Source organism: Oncorhynchus masou, chromosome 22, assembly GCF_036934945.1.
Source record: "Oncorhynchus masou masou isolate Uvic2021 chromosome 22, UVic_Omas_1.1, whole genome shotgun sequence".
In the NCBI taxonomy this organism is placed as follows: Eukaryota; Metazoa; Chordata; class Actinopteri; order Salmoniformes; family Salmonidae; genus Oncorhynchus; species Oncorhynchus masou.
In genome coordinates this window covers 4,824,804-4,850,421 of record NC_088233.1, presented here as the reverse complement: position 1 = coordinate 4,850,421, position 25,618 = coordinate 4,824,804, and the positions used below count along the sequence as shown (strand labels likewise).

At 44.5% G+C, this 25,618-nt stretch overlaps 1 protein-coding gene across 3 annotated transcripts in view; it reads left to right on the top strand.

Moving 5' to 3' along the window:
- LOC135508917 (tumor protein p53-inducible protein 11-like) overlaps positions 1-6,100 on the top strand; it is a 90,903-nt gene extending 84,803 nt beyond the window's left edge. For all 3 annotated transcript variants that reach the window (XM_064929135.1, XM_064929134.1, XM_064929136.1), the window contains 2 exons: positions 1,031-1,127; positions 5,821-6,100. In XM_064929135.1, coding sequence (XP_064785207.1) covers positions 1,031-1,127; positions 5,821-5,891 — 168 coding nt within the window. In that variant the 3' untranslated portion in view covers positions 5,892-6,100. The remainder of the gene's footprint in view (positions 1-1,030; positions 1,128-5,820) is intronic.
- The last annotated feature ends 19,518 nt before the right edge of the window (positions 6,101-25,618 follow it).

Here is a 25,618-nt window from a genome sequence, read left to right as displayed (position 1 = left end):
TTCTATATTGTAGAATTAGGGGAAAGGGGGGGGTGGATACCTAGTCAGTTGTACAACTGAATGAATTCAACTGAAATGTGTCTTCCACATTTAACCCAACCCCCCTCTGAATCAGAGAGGTGCAGGGGGGGGAGGGAAGCTGCCTTAATCAACATCCACGTCTTCAGCACCCCGGGGAACTGTGGGTAATAACGAAGACCTCAAAACTATGAAATTACACATATGGAATCCTGTAGTAACCAAAAAAGTGTTAAACAAATGAAAATATATTGCTACGCTATCTCTCTATGGGGACACCGCTACGCTATCTATATGGGGACACCCGGGAGGAACAGCTGTGCCTTTGTCTGCATCCTAAATTTAAGTGGAGCTGAATTGTCTTCATTATCTAGTAGTGGAGCTGAATGGCCTTACTGGGGGAGGACAGGAAGACAAAAATAGTTTTTTTTTTTTTTTTAAGTAAATGAAGTTGTCCTCTGTTCAATGCTGGTAGAACTATCCTGGTGACTTTGGGATAAACAGAACTAGCTTTCTTGGAGCGTGTTAGTTAACACAGCTGCACAGAGCTGCCTAACGAGAAACTATACCCCACTGTATTACTACAACGGTTCATGTTGTTCATGTTGCACAGTCTGTTCATTGCTGCGGCTGTATTTGAGAGAGGAGCCGGCCGTATTTGAGAGAGGAGCCGGCCGTATTTGAGAGAGGAGCCGGCCGTATTTGAGAGAGGAGCCGGCCGTATTTGAGAGAGGAGCCGGCCGTATTTGAGAGAGGAGCGGCCGTATTTGAGAGAGGAGCCGGCCGTATTTGAGAGAGGAGCCGGCCGTATTTGAGAGGAGCCGGCCGTATTTGAGAGAGGAGCCGGCCGTATTTGAGAGAGGAGCCGGCCGTATTTGAGAGAGGAGCCGGCCGTATTTGGAGAGGAGCCGGCCGTATTTGAGCCGGCCGTATTTGAGAGAGGAGCCGGCTGTATTTGGACAGGCATAGTGCATGCTGTGTAGTATATAAGTGTTGTCCTCTCACTCTGCAGGCCCTGGTGTGTCCCAACCAGCTCTACGAGGTGGTGTTTGAAGAGGAGATCAGCAACACCAGCATCTCCATCAGGCTCTATGGAGGAGCACTACTCAGTCAGTACACACACACACACACACACACACACACACACACACACACACACACACACACACACACACACTGCTATTTCCTTGTGCTGTTCATCTCCATATGGTACGTATACACTGTCTCACACACGCGCGCACACACACTATATTAGTGTCATCTCTGTCCCTCCCACATGTCCGTGTATTTGGATGCTTCATACAAGGCCTTCATGTGTATCTCTGTCCTCGTCTACATTACCAGTGCACGTGACTAACTGTGTTTGAGTCGTCATAGAGTGCATGTGACTGTGTTTGAGTCGTCAGAGTGCACGTGAATGTGTTTGAGTCGTCAGAGTGCACGTGAATGTGTTTGAGTCGTCAGAGTGCACGTGACTAACTGTAGTTTGAGTCGTCAAAGAGTGCACGTGACTAACTGTAGTTTGAGTCGTCATAGAGTGCACGTGACTAACTGTGTTTGAGTCGTCATAGAGTGCACGTGACTAACTGTATTTGAGTCGTCATAGAGTACACGTTAGTACAGAAGAGCAGGACAAAACATCTGTCAGCCAGATATACATGCATGGACAAAATGGACAACGACAATAAAATGTCCGTGCATGTATGTTAGGTAGCCTAGTGGTTAGAGTGGAGGGGCGGCAGGTAGCCTAGTGGTTAGTTAGAGTGGAGGTTAGAGTGGAGGGGCGACAGGGTAGTTTAGTGGTTAGAGTGGAGGGGCGACAGGGTAGCCTAGTGGTTAGAGTGGAGGGGCGGCAGGTAGCCTAGTGGTTAGAGTGGAGGGGCGGCAGGGTAGCCTAGTGGTTAGAGTGGAGGGGCGACAGGGTAGCCTAGTGGTTAGAGTGGAGGGGCGGCAGGGTAGCCTAGTGGTTAGAGTGGAGGGGCGGCAGGGTGCCTAGTGGTTAGAGGGAGGGGCGGCAGGGTAGCCTAGTGGTTAGAGTGGAGGGGCGGCAGGGTAGCCTAGTGGTTAGAGTGGAGGGGCGGCAGGGTAGCCTAGTGGTTAGAGTGGAGGGGCGGCAGGGTTAGTGGTTAGAGTGGAGGGGCGGCAGGGTAGCCTAGTGGTTAGAGTGGAGGGGCGGCAGGGTAACCTAGTGGTTAGAGTGGAGGGGCGGCAGGTAGCCTAGTGGTTAGAGCGTTGGACGAGTAACCGGAAGGTTGCAAGTTCAAACCCCTGAGCTGACATGGTACAAATCTGTCGTTCTGCCCCTGAACAGGCAGTTAACCTACTGTTCCTAGGCAGTCATTGAAAATAAGATTTTTTTCTTAACTGACTTGCCAAGTAAAATAAAGGTCAAATAAAAATATATATATTATTAGACGTACTTCTGGACGTACAGTTCTCTGGTGCTCGACGACGGACCAGACTGGGAACGTTGCCTTCTGGTCGTACAGTTCTCTGGTGCTCGATGACGGACCAGACTGGGAACATCGCCTTCTGGTCGTACAGTTCTCTGGTGCTCGACGACGGACCAGACTGGGAACGTTACCTTCTGGTCGTACAGTTCTCTGGTGCTCGACGACGGACCAGACTGGGAACATCGCCTTCTGGTCGTACAGTTCTCTGGTGCTCGACGACGGACCAGACTGGGAACGTCGCCTTCTGGTCGTACAGTTCTCTGGTGCTCGACGACGGACCAGACTGGGAACGTCGCCTTCTGGTCGTACAGTTCTCTGGTGCTCGACGACGGACCAGACTGGGAACGTCGCCTTCTGGTCGTACAGTTCTCTGGTGCTCGACGACGGACCAGACTGGGAACGTTGCCTTCTGGTCGTACAGTTCTCTGGTGCTCGACGACGGACCGGACTGGGAACGTTGCCTTCTGGTCGTACAGTTCTCTGGTGCTCGACGACGGACCGGACTGGGAACGTTGCCTTCTGGTCGTACAGTTCTCTGGTGCTCGACGACGGACGCAGACTGGGAACGTCACCTTCTGGTCGTACAGTTCTCTGGTGCTCGACGACGGACCAGACTGGGAACGTTGCCTTGGTCGTACAGTTCTCTGGTGCTCGACGACGGACCAGACTGGGAACGTTGCCTTGCCGTTACCACCCTCCATGCCACAGGAATTGTATTGAAGATGAGAATTGATTATTATAGTCGCGTTCATTTGACAATAAATCATGTCAGTCAGTCATTTAATGTTGGTTTGGCGGTGGTCCTGTTCCCTTCAGGGTTCAAATAGTATTTGTTTTCTTTCAAATAGATAAAACTATGTTTGTAATTGAGTATGCCTGGCACCGTAGAACTAATGCATTTGTCTCAAAAGTTGAACCCAGGTCTGTTTCTCTTAACAGGATTTATGGTGTCACACCATAGACAGAAAAGTAGAGAGAGGGAGAGAGAGATCTAGTAAGGTTTATATAACAAGCCTACTGTGAGATGAACATAAATCCCACTGTGTGGTCTTTATGGAGAGGTAGTGACATTAACCTGGGATCACTGAGGTCATTATGGAATCAAATTGTATTAGTTACATGCGCTGAATACAACAGGTGTAGTAGACCTCACAGTGAAATGCTGAATACAACAGGTGTAGTAGACCTCACAGTGAAATGTGAAATGCTGAATACAACAGGTGTAGTAGACCTCACAGTGAAATGCTGAATACAATACAGGTGTAGTAGACCTCACAGTGAAATGCTGAATACAACAGGTGTAGGTAGACCTAGTGACCTGAATACACAGTGAAAACCTTACAGTGACATGCTGAATACAACAGGTGTAGTAAACCTTACAGTGAAATGCTGAATACAACAGGTGTAGTAAACCTTACAGTGAAATGCTGAATACAACAGGTGTAGTAGACCTTACAGTGAAATGCTGAATACAACAGGTGTAGTAGACCTCACAGTGAAATGCTGAATACAACAGGTGTAGTAGACCTTACAGTGAAATGCTGAATACAACAGGTGTAGTAGACCTTACAGTGAAATGCTGAATACAACAGGTGTAGTAGACCTTACAGTGAAATGCTGAATACAACAGGTGTAGTAGACCTTACAGTGAAATGCTGAATACAACAGGTGTAGTAGACCTTACAGTGAAATGCTGAATACAACAGGTGTAGTAGACCTTACAGTGAAATGCTGAATACAACAGGTGTAGTAGACCTTACAGTGAAATGCTGACTTATAAGCCCTTAACCAACAATGCAGTTCAAGAAATAGTTTAGAAAATATTCGCTAAATAAACTAAAGTAAAAATGTTTAATAAAAAGTAACACAATACAATTACATAACAATAATGAGTTTCTGTACAAGGGGTACCGGTACCAAGTCAGTTTCGGGGGACAGGTCATTTGGACATGTAGGTAGGGGTAAAGTGACTCGTTAATGACTTGGGTGATACTTTTTTTGTCCTTCCTAGAAATGAATTTCACACGGTCCTGAGAACATTGATATACATTCAGAAAGTATTCAGATCCCTTGACTTTTTCCACATTTTGTTGCGTTACAACCTTAAGTCTTCAGACCCTTTACCCAGTACAGCCTCATCTTACTGAGTATGACGCTACCAGCTTGTCTCACCTGAATTTGGGGAGTTTCTCTCATTCTTCTCTGCAGATCCTCTCAAGCTCTGTCAGGTTGGATGGGGAGGGTCGTTGCACAGATATTTTCAGTTTTCTCCAGAGATGTTTGATCAGGTTCAAGTCCGGGCTCTGGGTGGGACACTTAAGGACATTCAGAGACTTGTCCCGAAGCCTCTCCAGCATTGTCTTGACTGTGTGCTTAGTGTCGTTGTCCTGTTGGAAAGTGAACCTTCACCCCAGTCTCAGGTCCAGTGGGCAGTGTGGAGTGTGATTGAGATTGCGTCTTCTGTGGATCTTTTGGGGCGGTATGCGAATTTGAGTGGGTCTGGGGTTTCTGGGATGATGGTGTTGATGTGAGCCATGACCAGCCTTTCAAAGCACTTCATGGCTACAGACGTGAGTGCTACGGGCGGTAATCATTTAGGCAGGTTGCCTTTATGTTCTTGGGCACAGGGACTCTGATGGTCTGTTTGAAACATGTAGGTATTACAGACTCTGTCAGTGAAGACACTTGCCAGTTGGTCCACGCATGCTCTGAGTACACAACCTGGTAATCCATCTGCCCAGCTGCCTTGCGAATGTTGACCTCTTTTAAAGGTCATTATGGAGAAATAGTGAAATTACCCTGCAACTACTAAGGTCTTTATGGAGAGCTCTCGCTAGGGGGCCCCAAACCCAATCTCCCATGGCAAAAAGTATAGAATGGCAGGAAATTAGACCCCTGGACGTCGGGGCCCCATGTGAGGTAGACCGGCCCTGGACCCGACTGTCTAGATTATGGATGATAACATGAGTCCTGAAATTAAGTTTTTGTTGATATCGTATGTAGATAAGTGTTATGAAGAATGTAGATGGGGGGTATAGTTTTCAGATTTATGAAGAATGTAGATGGGGGGTGTAGTTTTCAGCTTTATGAAGAATGTAGATGGGGGGTATAGTTTTCAGATTTATGAAGAATGTAGATGGGGGTGTATTTTTCAGATTTATTTAGATTTGGGATAGGAATGTCTCCATACCATTTGGCCCATCTCCCGTGACCTCTTTGACCCCTAACCTCTGACCGATGGCATTTCCTCCCACAGGTCTATCCCTCATCTTGTGGAATGGAGTGTATACAAGAGAAGGTCATCATTCAATGGATTAAACTATAACCCATGACCTCTGACCCCCCCCAGGTCTGTCCCTCATCTTGTGGAATGGAGTGTATACACAGGAGAAGGTCATCATTCAATGGATTAAACTATAACCCATGACCTCTGACCCCCCCCCCAGGTCTGTCCCTCATCTTGTGGAATGGAGTGTATACACAGGAGAAGGTCATCATTCAATGGATTAAACTATAACCCATGACCTCTGACCCCCCCCCCCCCAGGTCTGTCCCTCATCTTGTGGAATGGAGTGTATACACAGGAGAAGGTCATCATTCAATGGATTAAACTATAACCCATGACCTCTGACCCCCCAGGTCTGTCCCTCATCTTGTGGAATGGAGTGTATACACAGGAGAAGGTCATCATTCAATGGATTAAACTATAACCCATGACCTTGACCCCCCCCCAGGTCTGTCCCTCATCTTGTGGAATGGGTATTACACAGGAGAAGGTCATCATTCAATGGATTAAACTTAACCCATGACCTGCTGTCCAATCTGTCCCCATCTTGTGGAATGGAGTGTATACACAGGAGAAGGTCATCATTCAATGGATTAAACTATAACTGACCTTGACCCCCCCAGTCTGTCCCTCATCTTGTGGAATGGAGTTATTAACAGGAGAAGGTCATTATTCAATGGACTCCTCAGTGAAGCATGCTACTTTGCTGTCCAGTTTTATCAGTCACAGTCCGTCATATTGTCTCTTTATGTGAGCGAGAGGAGTTTTATTGTTATTTTTGTTTGCTTCTGCTCAAACCTATTACCAGTTATATTATTATTCAATGAGCCTTATTGCTCTATGTCATGCTGTCCAATCTGCCCACCTTCTTCAGATTGTGTAATACCTAATGGTCACCCTCTTCTGTTGGAGACGTACCAGTACTGTTTAGAGTCTGGCTCAGATGAAGATTAAGATGGAGGGATTATATCTCCATGACTGAGTGTCGTCCGTTATCCATCAGTCACAGTCCGTCTCTTTATGTGAGCGAGAGGGAGTTTTATTGTTATTTTTGTTTGTTACCGTTGTCTCAACCCTGGCTTGTTGCAGTTAGTCTGTCACCCTGGTGGAGATGGGCTTGTTGCCCAACGCTGCCGTCCTCCTCCTCCTCAGCTGGGTGCTCTTCCTCCTGGTCACTCTCTTCTATTACTGGAGGGACCTGGGGAGAGGACGAGCCAAGAAGATCTGAGATGGAGGGAGGGGAGGAGAGGGACGAGCCAGAAGATGATGGAGGGAGGGGAGGAGAGAGGACGAGCTGAGATGGAGGGAGGGGAGGAGAGAGGACGAGCCAAGAAGATCTGAGATGGAGGGAGGGGAGGAGAGAGGAAGAAGATCTGAGATGGAGGGAGGGGAGGAGAGAGGACCAAGATGATCTGAGATGGAGGGAGGGGAGGAGAGAGGACGAGCCAAGAAGATCTGAGATGGAGGGAGGGGACGAGGAGAGAGATGGACGAGCCAAGAAGATCTGAGATGGAGGGAGGGGAGGAGAGAGGACGAGATGCCAAGATGATCTGAGAGCAGGGAGGGGAGGAGAGAGGACGAGCCAAGATGATCTGAGATGGAGGGAGGGGAGGAGAGAGGACGAGCCAAGATGATCTGAGAGCAGGGAGGGGAGGGGACGGAGGGCACAGGGGGAGGGGGGCACAGGGGGAGGGGTAGGTTGTCTGGGAGGGGTGGGTGCTTTCAGATATTTAAGCTGGGGTTTATTGAATGAAGCGAAATGTTCACATTGTCGCAGCTAGTAATGTAATGTGTATAGCTGACATTATTCACAGTTCTACATGACAAACCAGCATGGCAGATCTATACATTACATGTATAACGTTCTACCTTTCTGGTCAGGGTTGTGGGGGCGGGGCCTATTAGGGTGGTGATGTGGGGGCGGGGCTTATCAGGAATGTGGGTGCAGGGCTTATCAAGGATGGAGGCGGGGCTTATCATGGATGGGGGCGGGCTTATCAGGGAGGGGCTTTCAGCCCCCACATCACCTCCCACACATGGTGGTCTGGTGGTCTCATTTGATCTCTATATGGATATTAGAAAGGGTCTGATTGTGAATTGGGAGATTGTTGTCGTCCTCCAAACACTGTTCTCTACTCCGTGTGTGTGTGTGTGTGTGTGTGTGTGTGTGTGGGGGGGGGGGGGTTCTGTGTAAAAACAACAAAAAAAGTGTGTATTCATTTGAAGTAATGTTTTTCTTGTACAGTATCTCCCTTCCGTCCAGTCACGTGACTTAGTGCTTACGTCCCAAATAACAACCTATTCCCTATATAGTGCACTACCTTTGAGCGAAAGTAGAGTTGTATGGGCCCTGATGAAAGTAGTGCACTGTCTAGGAAATAAGTAGCTTTTTGGGGGATCGATCCAAGATGTACAGAGTAATTTAAAACACTATACTGTATTAGTATGTAGTCATTTGAATGTTTTTTTTGTTTTTGTTGTTCAAATGTGATCTTTTGGTAGTTTCATTTTGAATATACTGTAGTCTCAAGGACAAAGAGTTTGTTAGTTTAAAGATGTTCCACTTTTATGGTGTTGGTTGGTTGGTGACGTTGTTACTGCTCCTGTGCACTAAGGTGAAACCTGTATATCTTTGCTCTCTCTCTCTCTCTCTCTCTTTTTCTGTCACGTTTATCTGTTTCTTTCAGCTGTTCATTTAACCAGCAGAATGTTCGCTATAGGTAGAAGATGGTGAGGCAGAGCGGTACAGTAAAACAGAATCACACTAATTCAAATAAAATATCTAGAACACAGACATTTCAAGTCTACCGTGTTCTATTTATATGATCTGACCTGCTGCCCTTGTCTCTAAACTGAAAGGTGATCAGACCTGCTGCCCTTGTCTCTAAACTGGAAAGGTGATCAGACCTGCTGCCCTTGTCTCTAAACTGAAAGGTGATCTGACCTGCTGCCCTTGTCTCTAAACTGAAAGGTGATCAGACCTGCTGCCCTTGTCTCTAAACTGAAAGGCGATCAGACCTGCTGCCCTTGTCTCTAAACTGAAAGGTGATCAGACCTGCTGCCCTTGTCTCTAAACTGAAAGGTGATCAGACCTGCTGCCCTTGTCTCTAAACTGAAAGGTGATCAGACCTGCTGCCCTTGTCTCTAAACTGAAAGGTGATCAGACCTGCTGCCCTTGTCTCTAAACTGAAAGGTGATCAGACCTGCTGCCCTTGTCTCTAAACTGACCTGCTGCCCTTGTCTCTAAAGGTGATCAGACCTGCTGCCCTTGTCTCTAAACTGAAAGGCGATCAGACCTGCTGCCCTTGTCTCTAAACTGAAAGGTGATCAGACCTGCTGCCCTTGTCTCTAAACTGAAAGGTGATCAGACCTGCTGCCCTTGTCTCTAAACTGAAAGGTGATCTGACCTGCTGCCCTTGTCTCTAAACTGAAAGGTGATCTGACCTGCTGCCCTTGTCTCTAAACTGAAAGGTGATCTGACCTGCTGCCCTTGTCTCTAAACTGAAAGGTGATCAGACCTGCTGCCCTTGTCTCTAAACTGAAAGGTGATCAGACCTGCTGCCCTTGTCTCTAAACTGAAAGGTGATCTGACCTGTGCCCTTGTCTCTAAACTGAAAGGCGATCTGACCTGCTGCCCTTGTCTCTAAACTGAAAGGTGATCTGACCTGCTGCCCTTGTCTCTAAACTGAAAGGTGATCTGACCTGGCCCTTGTCTCTAAACTGAAAGGCATCAGACCTGCTGCCCTTGTCTCTAAACTGAAAGGTGATCTGACCTGCTGCCCTTGTCTCTAAACTGAAAGGTGATCTGACCTGCTGCCCTTGTCTCTAAACTGACCTGCTGCCCTTGTCTCTAAACTGAAAGGTGATCAGACCTGTGCTGCCCTTGTCTCTAAACTGAAAGGTGATCTGACCTGCTGCCCTTGTCTCTAAACTGAAAGGCGATCAGACCTGCTCATGGTGAAGCCATTGTCCAGCTGACAGACCGGTATAATGTGTGGATCAGCATCCAGATATATATTTTGTCTGTTCTTAATGCTGCGTCAGAACACTGAGGAGGTCTCGGGTCTGCTGTTCAGTCTGTCCAATGGGCATAGAGAACGCATACTGTACATGATAGAGATGCCTCATCCTCTGACGTGATATTGAGAGTGAGCTGACAATATGAAGCGTGTCGGGAATAGACATCTTACAGGGATGATCACCTTTTAATTCAGCAAGTTTTGACTTGAAGGTCAATTCCCAAAATTATATTTTTTTTGTATATTTGTTTCATTAGTCCACTGTTGATACAGTCCCCCAAAAAAATGTTTTGCAGTGCAGCAATCAAGTTTTCAAGATATTGAACTTTGAAAACGCTAATTGTCACTTGCCACCATCAATCAGCCTACTGTATAATTACACTGAAATATTTAGTATTTATGCAAAAGTTTAACTTGAACATAATGTCACATGCTTAATAAATAACAGGGGTAGATTTAAGTAAGCATTTCACTGTCGGCCTACACCTATTGTTTACAAAGCATGTGACCAATAACTTTTTAGATTTGAACCCTACAGCCATCTGGTTACAGATGATCTCTTTTGTGTGTTCATGGTTGATGTCAAGATGGTTTATGTAGAGAGAGGAGGACATTTGTTTAATTTTTACGGTGTACTTTCGATGTGACCAGCAGAGCGTGCCAATGTTAGTCAGGGTCGTCTTTATTGGTGACGACGGCACAACTTTTATACACACCATATCTATCTTTAGTCTTGCCTTAAACTTTTCAAAGAACAGTCACCAACCAACATGCACTTCCCTTGATACATGTAAATAAAGTAGCCATATACTGTGTTACTGCGGTGTGATGTCGTTATTTTGAACCTAACAGGAAACATATAGATGTGTTTGTTTTCTAAAGTCCCATTCTGGGATTTAAAGAGATGTCATTTTAATGTTGTGTAACTTGTCGTGTCTGGGGTCTAAGCCCTGCATTTGGAAAGTATTCAGACCCCTTGACTTTTTCCACATTTTGTTACGTTAAATTACAGCCTTATTCTAAAATGTATTAAATGTTTGTTTTTTTCCCCCTCATCAATCTACACATACTACCCCATAATGACATCACAATACCCCATAATGACATCACAATACCCCATAATGACATCACAATACCCCATAATGACATCACAATACCCCATAATGACAAAGCAAAAACTGTTTATTTTACTTTTAAATTTGATTAAATATACAAAATATCACATTTAAATAATAATTCAGACGCTTTTCTCAGTACTTTGTTGAAGTACCTGAAGCAGTCTTGGGTATGACGCTACCAGCTTGTCACACCTGTATTTGGGGAGTTTCTCCCATTCTTCTCTGCAGATCCTGTCAAGGTCTGTCAGGTTGGATTGGGAGCGTCGCTGCACAGCTATTTTCAGATCTCTCGAGCTCTGGCTGGTCCACTCAAGGACATTCAGAGACCTGTCCTGAAGCCACTCCTGCGTTGTCCTGGCTGTGTGCTTAGGGTCATTGTCCTCTTGGAAGGTGAACCTTCACCCCAGTCTCAACCTGCTCCAGAGCCTTCAGGACCTTTCATCAAGGATCACTCTGTACTTTGCTCCGTTCATCTTTCCCTCGATCCTGATTAGTCTCCAGTCCATGCCGCTGAAAAACATCCACACAGCATGATGCGGCCACCACCATGCTTCACCGTAGGGATGGTGCCAGGTTTCCTCTAGACGTGACGCTTGGCATTCAGGCCAAAGAGTTCAATCTTGGTTTCATCAGACCAGAGAATATTGTTTCTCATGGTCTTAAGTCTTTAGGCGCTTTTTGTCAAACTCCAAGCAGGCTTACAAGTGCCTTTTACTGAGGAGTGTCTTCCGTCTGGCCACTCTACCATAAAGGCCTGATTGGTGGGGTGCTGCAGAGATGGTTGTCTTTCTGGAAAGTTCTCCCATCTCCACAGAGGAACTCTGGAGCTCTGTCAGAGTGACCATCGGTTTCTTGGTCACCTCCCTGACCAAGGTCCTTCTCCCCTGATTGCTTAGTTTGGCTGGGCAGCCAGCTCTAGGAAGAGTATTGGTGGTTCCTAGCTTCCACCATTTTAAGAATGATGGAGGCTTCTGTGTTCTTGGGGACCTTCAATGCTGCATAAATGTTTTGGCACCCTTCCCCAGATCTGTGTCTCGACACAATCCTGTCTCGAGCTCTACCCACAATTCCTTCGACCTCGTGGCTTGGTTTCTGCTTTGACATGCACTGTCAACTGTGGGACCTTATATAGACAGGTGTGTGCCTTTCCAAATCATGTCCAATCAATTGAATTTACCGCAGGTGGACTCCAAGTTGTAGAAACATTTCAAGGATGATCAATGGAAACGGGATGTACCTGAGCTCAATTTCGAGTCTCATAGCAAAGGGTCTGAATATTTAGTCTAATTTGTGAACAATTCTAAAAAAAAAAAAAAAACTTTTTTTTGTTTGCCTTGTCATTATGAAGTGCACTGCATTATGGGGTGTTGTGTGTAGTTAATGAAATATAGTTATTGAATCAATGTTAGAATAAGGCTGTAACAATGTGGGAAAATGTCAAGGGGTCTGAATACTTTCTGAATGCTGCTGTATATGGATTTGTGGTGTTTTGATGTTAGATAATTGTGGTATAATCCTTCTGTGTACTGAAACATGGCACCTGTAAATGGATCTTTTCTTTGTAGAACATCTATACTAGTAGTACACAGAGGTGTGATCATGCATGATCAACGTGTTAATTTAAAACCAATATATTTCACCTTTATTTAACCAGGTAGGCTAGTTGAGAACCTGCGACCTGGCCAAGATAAAGCAAAGCACATACAACAGAGTTACACAGGGAATAAACAAAATATACAGTCAATAACACAGGAGAGTCAATGGTGACAAAATGGGTGTTAGTCATGAACAGAATGAAGCTATTTTAGTTCTGGCAAAACAGGGAGATAGAAATGTATTTGTTTGTGCGTGGTGGAGTTGTGTTTTTGTATTTTTCACGTGATCTCTGCCTTCCCATGTTCCTTTAACATTTACATTTTACATCATTGGGACGGCAGGGTAGCCTAGTGGTTAGAGTGTTGGACTAGTAACCGGAAGGTTGTGAGTTCAAACCCCCAAGCTGACAAGGTACAAATCTGTTGTTCTGCCCCTGAACAGGCAGTTAACCCACTGTTCCCAGGCTGTCATTGACAATAAGAATGTGTTCTTAACTGACTTGTCTGGTTAAATAAAGGTAAAATTAAAAAAAAAAAAAAATTTTTTTGTAATTTCGCAGATGCTCTTATCCAGAGGGGCGAGGTGGGACAACAGTCATAGTCAGGACATTCATCTTCAGATAGCTAGGTGGACAGTCATCTTCAGGTGGACAGGACCAGTCAGGACATTCATCTTCAGATAGCTAGGTGGACCAGTCATAGTCAGGACATTCATCTTCAGATAGCTAGGTGGACCAGTCATAGTCAGTACATTCATCTTCAGATAGCTAGGTGGACCAGTCATAGTCAGTACATTCATCTTCAGATAGCTAGGTGGACCAGTCATAGTCAGTACATTCATCTTCAGATAGCTTCAGATAGCTAGTGGACCAGTCATAGTCAGGACATTCATCTTCAGATAGCTAGGTGGACCAGTCATAGTCAGGACATTCATCTTCAGATAGCTAGGTGGACCAGTCATAGTCAGTACATTCATCTTCAGATAGCTAGGTGGACCAGTCATAGTCAGTACATTCATCTTCAGATAGCTAGGTGGACCAGTCATAGTCAGGACATTAATCTTCAGATAGCTAGGTGGACCAGTCATAGTCAGTACATTCATCTTCAGATAGCTAGGTGGACCAGTCATAGTCAGTACATTCATCTTCAGATAGCTAGGTGGACCAGTCATAGTCAGTACATTCATCTTCAGATAGCTAGTGGACCAGTCATAGCTAGGTGGACATTAATCTTCAGATAGCTAGGTGGACCAGTCATAGTCAGGACATTCATCTTCAGATAGCTAGGTGGACCAGTCATAGTCAGGACATTCATCTTCAGATAGCTAGGTGGACCAGTCATAGTCAGTACATTCATCTTCAGATAGCTAGGTGGACCAGTCATTAATCTTCAGATAGCTAGGTGGACCAGTCATAGTCAGGACATTCATCTTCAGATAGCTAGGTGGACCAGTCATAGTCAGGACATTCATCTTCAGATAGCTATGGACCAGTCATCTTCAGATAGCTAGGTGGACCAGTCATAGTCAGGACATTAATCTTCAGATAGGTGGACCAGTCAGGTGATAGCTAGACCAGTCATAGTCAGGACATTCATCTTCAGATAGCTAGGTGGACCAGTCATACATTCATCTTCAGATCAGTCATAGTCACATTCATCTTCAGATAGCTAGGTGGACCAGTCATAGTCAGTACATTCATCTTCAGATAGCTAGGTGGACCAGTCATAGTCAGGACATTAATCTTCAGATAGCTAGGTGGACCAGTCATAGTCAGGACATTCATCTTCAGATAGCTAGGTGGACCAGTCATAGTCAGGACATTAATCTTCAGATAGCTAGGTGGACCAGTCATAGTCAGGACATTCATCTTCAGATAGCTAGGGACCAGTCATAGGGACATTCATCTTCAGATCATACCAGTCAGTACATTCATCTTCAGATAGCTAGGTGGACCAGTCATAGTTCATCTTCAGGACATTAATCTTCAGATAGCTAGGTGGACCAGTCATAGTCAGGACATTCATCTTCAGATAGCTAGGTGGACCAGTCATAGTCAGGACATTAATCTTCAGATAGCTAGGTGGACCAGTCATAGTCAGGACATTCATCTTCAGATAGCTAGGTGGACCAGTCATAGTCAGTACATTCATCTTCAGGCAGCTAGGTGACCAGTCATAGTCAGGACATTCATCTTCAGATAGCTAGGTGGACGTCAGTCATAGTCAGGACATTCCCCTAGGTACCAGTGGATTCCAGACCTAGGGGACTCCCATGTCAGTATTTGAACTATTCCAGAGCTCTCATAGAACATTCATCTTCAGATTATCCAGTCATAGTACCAAGCCCTTGACATTCATCTTCAGGTGATTCTGGTGAGCAAGTTCAGGGCTACAACAAAATGTAGAAATGTCGGGGTCCCCGATGGAGAAAAACCCCTGCTCGAGTCTAACTGGATTCCCAGTCTGAATCTGTGAAGCCACACCACATCTTGGCTATGTTTTGAAAATGTTACTAGCTGTGAAATCTTTGCTTCCTACGTCCTTCCTCAATTGCTTTCAAAGCTCATTTGACGAGGAGGTCCGAGGGAGGGACATTGGATCCTCTCCTCCAATGGGCTTTGAGAGGAATGTTTAGGAAACGAGGACTGTTGTCAACCGATCCACTTACCCTCTTTTCCCGCAGCTCACATCTACAGTCCTTGCTGTATGTCTTAACAAAATGTACACGCTCAGAATGGAAGTCTGTCTCTCTCATTGTGCTGGATAGAAAACACACGTGTGTTACAGTGAGAAGCGCATGATGTCCATACGAGGGTAAATGACCATGTTGAGTCCTGTCTGAGAAGGTTGTAAGTACTGGTTCTCTAGTGGTTGTCGGTTTTGTGGTTCCGTGAGTGCTGCAAGGCAGGCCCAATGTTGCTTGTTCCCATGGTTACTGTACTGCACAGTATAGCACAGATGAGACACACACTAGTAAGTATCCCTTTCACAGTGTTTAATTAGCAGTCAGCACTCCTCCTTGACTCTGTGTCCCGGGCCTATACAGCAGGCCCTCCCTATCTGGCAAACATGGTAATTATGGAGTTTAAAAAATTCAAATGACCAAAGAGCTACTTATTTTGGTGGGGAGGGATAGATGGAAGACAGATTAAGAGAGGTGGTGCTCTGTAAAAGAACTCTATTTCAGTAATGTGTTCTGACGGGGGGCTTTCAGCTGACCGGGGCTTTCAGCTGACCGCTCATTACAGAACAAGATCAATACTGTTGATTTTAGTTTTCATGTGGACGCATTATATCGTACCTCCAAATTAGAAATATGTTACGGATTCCATTATTCTAGTTGGAAATAAAGAAATAATTTGTTCATTTTGGAGACTCCTGTCGTGTTTTATTCTGTAAAGTTTGCACCCTGTTTGTCATGAATGTAATGGGATTCTTCCGTCGAAGGAGTGGAGGACCAAATGCAGCGTGGTTGAAATTCATGTTTGTTTTTAATAAGAAAACAATGCATGAATAAACTACAAAAACAACCGTGTAAACCCGAAACAGTCCCGTGTGGAACTGACACAGGAGACAATCACCCACAACACCAAACAGGCTACCTAAATATGATTCCCAATCAGAGACAATGACTAACACCTGCCTCTGATTGAGAACCATATCAGGCCCAAACACAGAAACAGACAAACGAGACACACAACATAGAATGCCCACTCAGATCACACCCTGACCAAACAAAACATAGAAACATACAAAGCAAACTATGGTCAGGGTGTGACAATAACCCACCCTAAATCACACCCCGACCCAACCAACATAGAGAATAAACAGCTCTCTATGGTCAGGGTGTGACAATGAATTATACTTTAGTGTATTTGGACACCCCTTTCAGCCACACCCATTGCTGACGGGTGTATAAAATCGAGCGCGGAGCCATGCAATCTCCATAGACAAACATTAGCAGTAGAATGGCGTTACTGAAGAGCTCAGTGACTTTCAACGTGGCAACGTCATACATTCCAACAAGTCAGTTTGTAAAATTTCTGTCCTGCTCAACTGTAAGTGCTGAAACGTCGAGGAGCAACAACGGTTCAGCCGCGAGGTGGTAGTCCACACAAAATCACAGAACGGGACGGCCGAGTGCTGAAGCACATAGCGTGTCAAATTCCTCTGTGCTCGGTTGGAACGCTCACGTCGAACGGCCTCTGGAATCAAAGTCGGCACAATAACTGTTCGTCGGGAGCTTCATGAAATGGGTTTCCATGGCAGATCAGCCTTACAAAAGCCTTAGATCACCATTCGCAATGCCAAGCGTCAGCTGGAGTGGTGTAACGCTCGCCGCCATTGTACTTTTGAGCAGTGGAAACGCTTTCTCTGGAGTGATGAATCACGCTTCACCATCTGGTGACAAAAGAATCTGGGTTTGGTGGATTCCAGGCTACCTGCCCCAATGCGTAGTGACAACTGTAAAGTTTGGTGGATGAATAATGATCTGGGGCTGTTTTTCATGGTTCAGGCCCCTTAGTTCCAGTGAAGGGAAATCTTAATGCTACAGCATAAAATCACGTTCTAGACGATTCTGTGCTTCCAACTTTGTGGCAACAGTTTGGGGAAGGCCCTTTCCTGTTTCTGCATGACAATGCATCAGTGCACAAAGCAAGGTCCATACAGAAGTGATTTGTCGAGATCGGTGTGGAAGAACTTGACTGACCTGCACAGAACCCTGACCTCAACCCTGACCTCAACCCCATCGCACACCTTTGGGATGAATTGGAACGCTGACTGTGAGCCAGGCCTAATATCCCAACATCAGTGCCCGACCGTACTAATGCTCTTGTGGCTGAATGGAATCAAGTCCCCACGGCGACGTTCTGACTTCCCAGAAGAGTGGGGGCTGTTACAGCAGAAAAAGGGTGGGGGGGGACCAACTCCATCTTAATCCCCATGATTTTGGAATGAAATGTTCGATGACCAGGTGTCCACATACTTGTAGTGTATGTCTTTAAAATGTGTTCTACTTGAGCCTCGTCATGCAACACACACACACACACACACACACACACACACACACTACCTGTGGTGAAGGCTTGACCTAAAAAATTTAAATAAACTTTACTGTATGGAGTTATGTTTTCTGAATTCTCCTTTTGCTCTAAAACATATAAATGATGTCAACAGTCCCATCAGAAAAGCAATAAGAGGAATCACATCTACTTTCAATCAAAAGCTGTGAGGTTTAAAGTTAAAGGTTCAAAGTTCACGTTGACTTTCTACACAGCTCTTTGTATTTATTTTTACTGAAACAGTAGCAATTACAGTAAGGACAGACAGTAACAACTTTATAATAACACCATAACACTTCCTGAATTGGAACAGAGGCTCCATAGCCACACCCACCCAACTTAACCCAGGAAGGAGACCAGAGAGGATAATGCCTTACATAGGAAATGTGGTAGGTTATTTCTACTACTGTACAGGCCTAACCTGATGTATACACCAGTAAGTGCAGTAAGTCAACTCACTGGAGTTTTGCCCCTCCTCTCCCTCTGTGGATATCACCATGGGTGCCCTTCGGTCAAGGTGAATCCTTGCCAGTTTACCACACCTTTATGACTTGGTTGGCAGCTCAGGGAACTAAGCATTCAACGGAGCCTACCCTTCAATATGCTTGTGGTTACTATGCAAACAGGAAGCTGTGGGTAAAAACCACACGTTGAACGGAAATGAATCGACAGACTGTTAACTAATACTAAAGAGAAGTGTGTGTGTGTGTGTGTGTGTGTCCTTTCCGTCGACATGTCTTAACAGACGGTAACTGAAGATGATGTGAAATCTTAGACTTTGTTGTGAATCCAATCAACAGGAACAGGAAACTACCATTACGAATTATATTATATGACCCGTTGTCTACAGGAAGTGGTGTGGATGTATATTCCGTGCGTCCGGGTATAGGTTTACCTGTGCGTATGAGATGCACTACTCTCTCCCTCTTCCGTGTGCTCGTTCTTCGCGTGGATGGTGCTGAACTGCACTGCATGCTGGGGAAAAAAAGGGAGGTCTGTCTTATGCAGGAAATGTGTGTACACTCTCAGGGGGAAAAGGGGTGCGGTAAATATGTAAATATATGTAAATATGGCAGATGCACCTTCAGAGATACACGTAATGATCTCACATGGTGCTGTTCGCTTTTAGGAGACATGAGAGGATAATCTAAGTTAAATGGTCAAATGTTTTATCCAATATTTTGAATATGAAGGTACGTCAGTCTCCAAAGCCACGGGCCATCATTATCATATTTCCCAGAATGCTCTATTGCAGGTCAAGTACTTAGAATTGTTTCAATGTTTGTGTTTTTTTTTTTGCGTGCACATTAAAATAATTGATAGATCTTATGCTACACAAAGATACAATTATTATATATTTAAAGCATTAAACCTCTCACTAAAAGCTTCACTCATACGTAAGTTTAAAAAAATATACCAGTTTCCTTTTGAAGACAAAATATTTTTTTGAGCTTTGCCATACAGGTTGCAAAACAGCTGGGAAGAAATGTTCGATGTGCCAATTCCATGGTATACTGTATGAACTGAGACACAAAGCAACGCTTGTTTCAACACTTCATGTTTCTATTTACATTATAATACAGCATTTTGGCCACCAACAGACTGTTGTATACAGTATATGGGGGTATATAACAGTCTCGGCTCTGCAGATGTGAAAAAAACAGAATCGGTAGATGATTTATTCTGATAATGTCTCCATGAAGGTTGGTTCTGATCACAGGTTCAGGAATGGCTGAAAAAGCTTATTCTTTTCAAATGGACCCTACAAATAATAGTACATCAACAATATAATAATAATACTACTCGAAGGACAAAAATATTCAACTTTAACGTACAATCTATGGTTGAGAATTCATGTTAGAGATTTTTTTTTTAACCTTTATTTAACTAGGCAAGTCAGTTAAGAACAAATTCTTATTTTCAACAACTGCCTAGGAACAGTGGGTTAACTGTCTGTTCAGGGGCAAAACGACAGATTTGTACCTTGTCAGCTTGGAGGTTTGAACTCGCAACCTTCCGGTTACTAGTCCAACGCTCTAACCACTAGGCTACCCTGCCACCCCTCCACTCTAACCATTAGACCTACCCTGTTTTTCCTCCACTCTAACCACGAGGCTACCTGCCGCCCTTCCACTCTAACCACTAGGCTACCCTGCCGCCCCTCCACTCTAACCACTAGGCTACCCTGCCGCCCCTCCACTCGAACCAATAGGCTACCTCCCGCCCCTACAATCTAACCACTAGGCTACCCTGCCGCCCCTCCACTCGAACCACTAGGCTACCCTGCCGCCCCTACACTCTAACCACTAGGCTATCCTGCCGCCCCTCCACTCTAACCACTAGGCTATCCTGCCGCCCCTCCACTCTAACCACTAGGCTACCCTGCCGCCCCTCCCTCCACTCTAACCAATAGGCTACCTGCCGCCCCTCCACCCTAACCACTAGGCTACCTGCCGCCCCTCCACTCTAACCACTAGGCTACCCTGCCGCCCCTCCACTCTAACCACTAGGCTACCCTGCCGCCCCTGCTCCACTCTAACCACTAGGCTACCTGCCGCCCCTCCACTCTAACCACTAGGCTACCCTGCTTTTCCTCCACTCTAACCACTAGGCTACCTGCCGCCCCTCCACTTTAACCACTAGGCTACCTGCCGCGCCTCCACTCTAACCACTAGGCTACCTGCCGCCCCTCCACCCTAACCACTAGGCTACCTGCCGCCCCTCCACTCTAACCACTAGGCTACCCTGCCGCCCCTCCACTCTAACCACTAGGCTACCCTGCCGCCCCTCCACTCTAACCACTAGGCTACCCTGCCGCCCCTCCCACTAGACTACCTCTAACCACTAGGCTACCCTGCTTTTCCTCCACTCTAACCACTAGGCTACCCTGCCGCCCCTCCACTTTAACCACTAGGCTACCTGCCGCCCTCCACTCTAACCACTAGGCTACCTGCCGCCCCTACACTCTAACCACTAGGCTACCCTGCCTCACCTCCACTTTAACCACTAGGCTACCTGCCGCCCCTCCACTCTAACCACTAGGCTACCTGCCGCCCCTCCAGTCTAACCACTAGGCTACCTGCCGCCCCTCCACTCTAACCACTAGGCTACCTGCCGCCCCTCCACTCTAACCACTAGGCTACCTGCCGCCCCTCCACTCTAACCACTAGGCTACCCTGCCGCCCCTCCACTCTAACCACTAGGCTACCTGCCGCCCCTCCACTCTAACCACTAGGCTACCTGCCGCCCCTCCACTCTAACCACTAGGCTACCTGCCGCCCCTAAACTCTAACCACTAGGCTACCCTGCCGCCCCTCCACTCTAACCACTAGGCTACCTGCCGCCCCTCCACTCTAACCACTAGGCTACCCTGCCGCCCCTCCACTCTAACCACTAGGCTACCTGCCGCCCCTCCACTCTAACCACTAGGCTACCTGCCGCCCTCCACTCTAACCACTAGGCTACCTGCCGCCCCTCCACTCTAACCACTAGGCTACCTGCCACCCTCCACTCTAACCACTAGGCTACCCTGCCGCCCCTCCACTCTAACCACTAGGCTACCTGCCGCCCTCCACTCTAACCACTAGGCTACCTGCCGCCCCTCCACTCTAACCACTAGGCTACCTGCCGCCCCTCCACTCTAACCACTAGGCTACCCTGCCGCCCCTCCACTCTAACCACTAGGCTACCTGCCGCCCCTCCACTCTAACCACTAGGTTACCTGCCGCCCCTCCACTCTAACCACTAGGCTACCCTGCTTTTCCTCCACTCTAACCACTAGGCTACCCTGCCGCCCCTCCACTCTAACCACTAGGCTACCTGCCGCCCCTCCACTCTAACCACTAGGCTACCTGCCGCCCCTCCACTCTAACCACTAGGCTACCTGCCGCCCTCCACTCTAACCACTAGGCTACCCTGCCGCCCAGACATCAACCACAGTTAAAATATGTGGCACATGGAAATCTAAAGACTAGGCTGGGATGGGCTGAGAGTAACACAGGGTTATAAATGTATTATCTGTCCAAAATGTAGGCTATAAATGTATTATAAATGTAATATATAAACATAAACACTTGTATAAAAGTACCATGTATGTGAAATGTCCATGTAACTAACCACAAATTTTGGTAAAAAAACAAACAAAATGGTGACCAGAAAAATAAATACATTCTCTAAAAAAAAATAGAGTGGTCTAAACCATGCCGCTCATTATGCAGCCACAGGGGAGGATGGACCACTTTGTTATGGCAAAAAGGAAATGAAAAGCGGACCCCATAGCTCTGTGGTGAACCACAAAACTTCCTGACGCCCAGGGATTGCTAACCACAGCCCTGATAGACCCTCCGCACCTCCTATTGTTCTTCTCTCTAAATGGGATACTTTGTAATGCACTGAAAACATGTGTGAGAAAACAAAGGCTCTAAATTATTGATGTTTCAGATAAACTTCCACTCTAATTACCACTGAGGCAAATTATAAATGCTATCTGTTCCCTCCAATATAACCACTAGGCTACCCTGTATTTACACAGGAGATAATTCCACAAACTCCATTTTAACCTTTATCAATAAGGGAACCTGTTTCCAAATGTAGGCCCCATCATTTGCCCACTGCATTTACCTGTCCATCACATCCAGAATAGTACTCTAACCACTAGAGCTATTTGGCCCCTCCATTTAACCAAATTGGTGTACCCTGTTGTTACCTCCACTCTATTACAGTTGTAATACCATTAGACTACCCTGCCGCCCTCCACTTTAACCACTAGTTGTTACCTGTTGTCACTCCACTACTAACCACTGTTGTTGTTACTATTGTTGTCACTCCTGTTACTCTAACCACTAGACTACTGTGCCGCTACTCCACTACTTGTTACCACTAGGCTACCCTGCTGTTACTGTTACATACAGTTGTTACAGTTAAAATATGTTGGTTACATGGTCAAAAGAGGCTGGGATGGGCTGTTACTAGTTACTACAGGGTTATAACTATGTTGTTACTGTTAAAATGTAATATATATAAACAACGTTGTATAAAATGTTACTATATAAACTATAAACTACTGTTGTATAAAAGTACCATGTTACTACTGTTGTTATGTAACTACAACAAATTTACTGTTGTCAAAACAACAAACTATGTTGTTACTAGAAAAACTAAATTACATTCTCCTAAAAAAAATACTGTTACTACTGTGTTACTGTCTATGTTACTAACTGTTACTACTGTTGTTACTATTGTTACTCATTATGCAGCTACTGGGGAGGATTACTATGTTACTACTGCTGTTGTTACTGTTAAAAAGGAAATGAAAAGTTGGACTAGCTCTGTTGTTAGGAACTGGCACAAAACTACAGACGTGTTACTGGATTGCTACAGTTACTACAGTTACTACTGATGTTACTACTCCGTTACCTCCTACTTGTTGTTACTACTAAATGTTGTTACTACTTTGTTAATGCTACTGTTGTTACTACTGTTGTTACTGAAAACTACTGTTGTTATGTTACTACTGTTGTTACAGATAAACTTACAGACTGTTGTTACTACAGTTGTTGCAACTTTGTTACTGTTACTGATGTTACTACTGATGTTACTACTGTTGTTACTAGTTACTACTGTTGTTACTACTGTTGTTACTACTGTTGAGATAATTTGTTACTGTTACTACTGTTTTACTGTTACTACTGTTGTTACTGTTACTACTGCTTTACTACTGTTGTTACTATCAGTTGTTACTACTGTTGCTGTTACTACTGTTACTACTGTCCATCTACATTACTACTGAAGAATTACTACAGTTGTTGTACTGTTGTTACTGTTACTACTGATGTTGGCTACTGGTTACTACTGTTACTACTTTGGAAACTAAATTTGTTACTGTTACTACTGTTGTTACTACTGTTGTTGTTGTTACTGTTACTACTGTTGTTACTACTGTTGTTACTGTTACTACTGTTGTTACTGTTACTACTGATGTTACTACTGTTGTTACTGTTACTACTGTTGTTACTGTTACTACTGTTACTAATGTTACTGTTACTACTGTTGTTGTTGTTACTACTGATGTTACTACTGTTGTTACTGTTACTACTGTTGTTACTGTTACTACTGTTGTTACTGTTACTACTGATGTTACTGTTACTACTGTTTACTGTTACTACTGTTTTATTGTTACTATTGTTTTTACTGTTACTACTGTTGTTACTACTGTTACTACTGTTACTGATGTTACTACTGTTACTACTGTTACTACTGTTGTTACTGTTACTACAGTTGTTACTACTGTTACTTACTGTTACTACTGTTGTTACTGTTACTGTTGTTACTGTTACTACTGTTGTTACTGTTACTACTGATGTTACTACTGTTGTTACTGTTACTACTGTGTACTACTGTTGTTACTACTGTTACTACTGATGTTACTACTGTTACTACTGTTACTACTGATGTTACTACTGATGTTACTACTGTTACTACTGTTGTTACTGTGTTACTACTGTTGTCACTACTGTTACTACTGTTGTTACTGTTACTACTGTTGTTACTGTTACTACTGTTTACTACTGTTGTTACTGTTACTACTGCTGTTACTACTGTTACTACTGTTGTTACTGTTACTACTGATGTCACTACTGTTACTACTGTTGTTACTGTTACTACTGTTGTCACTACTGTTACTACTGATGTTACTACTGTTACTACTGATGTTACTACTGTTGTTACTACTGTTGTTACTACTGATGTTACTACTGATGTTACTGTCACTACTGTTGTTACTACTGTTGCTACTGTCACTACTGTTGTTACTACTGTTGTTACTGATGTTACTACTGATGCTACTGTCACTACTGTTGTTACTACTGTTGTTACTGTTACTACTGATGTTACTACTGCTGTTACTACTGTTGTCACTACTGTTACTACTGTTGTTACTGTTACTACTGATGTTACTACTGTTGTTACTACTGATGTTACTGTTGTTACTACTGTTGTTACTGTTACTACTGATGTTACTACTGTTGTTACTACTGTTTACTACTGATTTACTACTGTTACTACTGATGTTACTACTGTTGTTACTACTGTTGTTACTACTGATGTTACTGTTACTACTGTTACTACTGTTGTTACTACTGATGTTACTACTGATGTTACTGTTACTGTGATGTTACTACTGTTACTACTGATGTTACTGTTACTACTGATGTTACTACTGTTGTTACTGTCACTACTGATGTTACTACTGATGTTACTACTGTTGTTACTGTCACTACTGTTGTTACTACTGTTACTACTGTTGTTACTGTTGTTACTACTGTTACTACTGTTGTTACTGTTACTACTGATTTACTACTGTTGTTACTACTGTTACTATGTTACTACTGGTGTTACTGTTACTACTGATGTTACTACTGTTGTTACTGTTACAACTGATGTTACTACTGATGTTACTGTTACTACTGATGTTACTACTGTTGTTACTACTGTTACTACTGATTTACTACTGTTGTTACTGTTACTACTGATGTTACTACTGTTGTTACTGTTACTACTGATGTTACTACTGTTACTACTATGTTACTACTGTTACTACTGATGTTACTACTGTTACTACTGATGTTACTGTTACTACTGTTGTTACTACTGATGTTACTGTTACTACTGTTGTTACTACTGTTACTACTGTTGTTACTGTTACTACTGTTGTTACTACTGATGTTACTACTGATGTTACTGTTACTACTGATGTTACTGTTACTACTGTTGTTACTACTGTTGTTACTACTTGTTACTACTGATGTTACTGTTACTACTGATGTTACTACTGATGTTACTACTGATGTTACTGTTACTACTGTTGTTACTACTTGATGTTACTGTTACTACTGATGTTACTACTGTTGTTACTGATTTACTACTGATGTTACTACTTACTACTGTTGTTACTGTTACTACTGTTGTTACTGTTACTACTGATGTTACTGTTACTACTGATGTTACTACTGTTGTTACTGTTACTACTGTTGTTACTACTGTTGTTACTACTGATGTTACTGTTACTA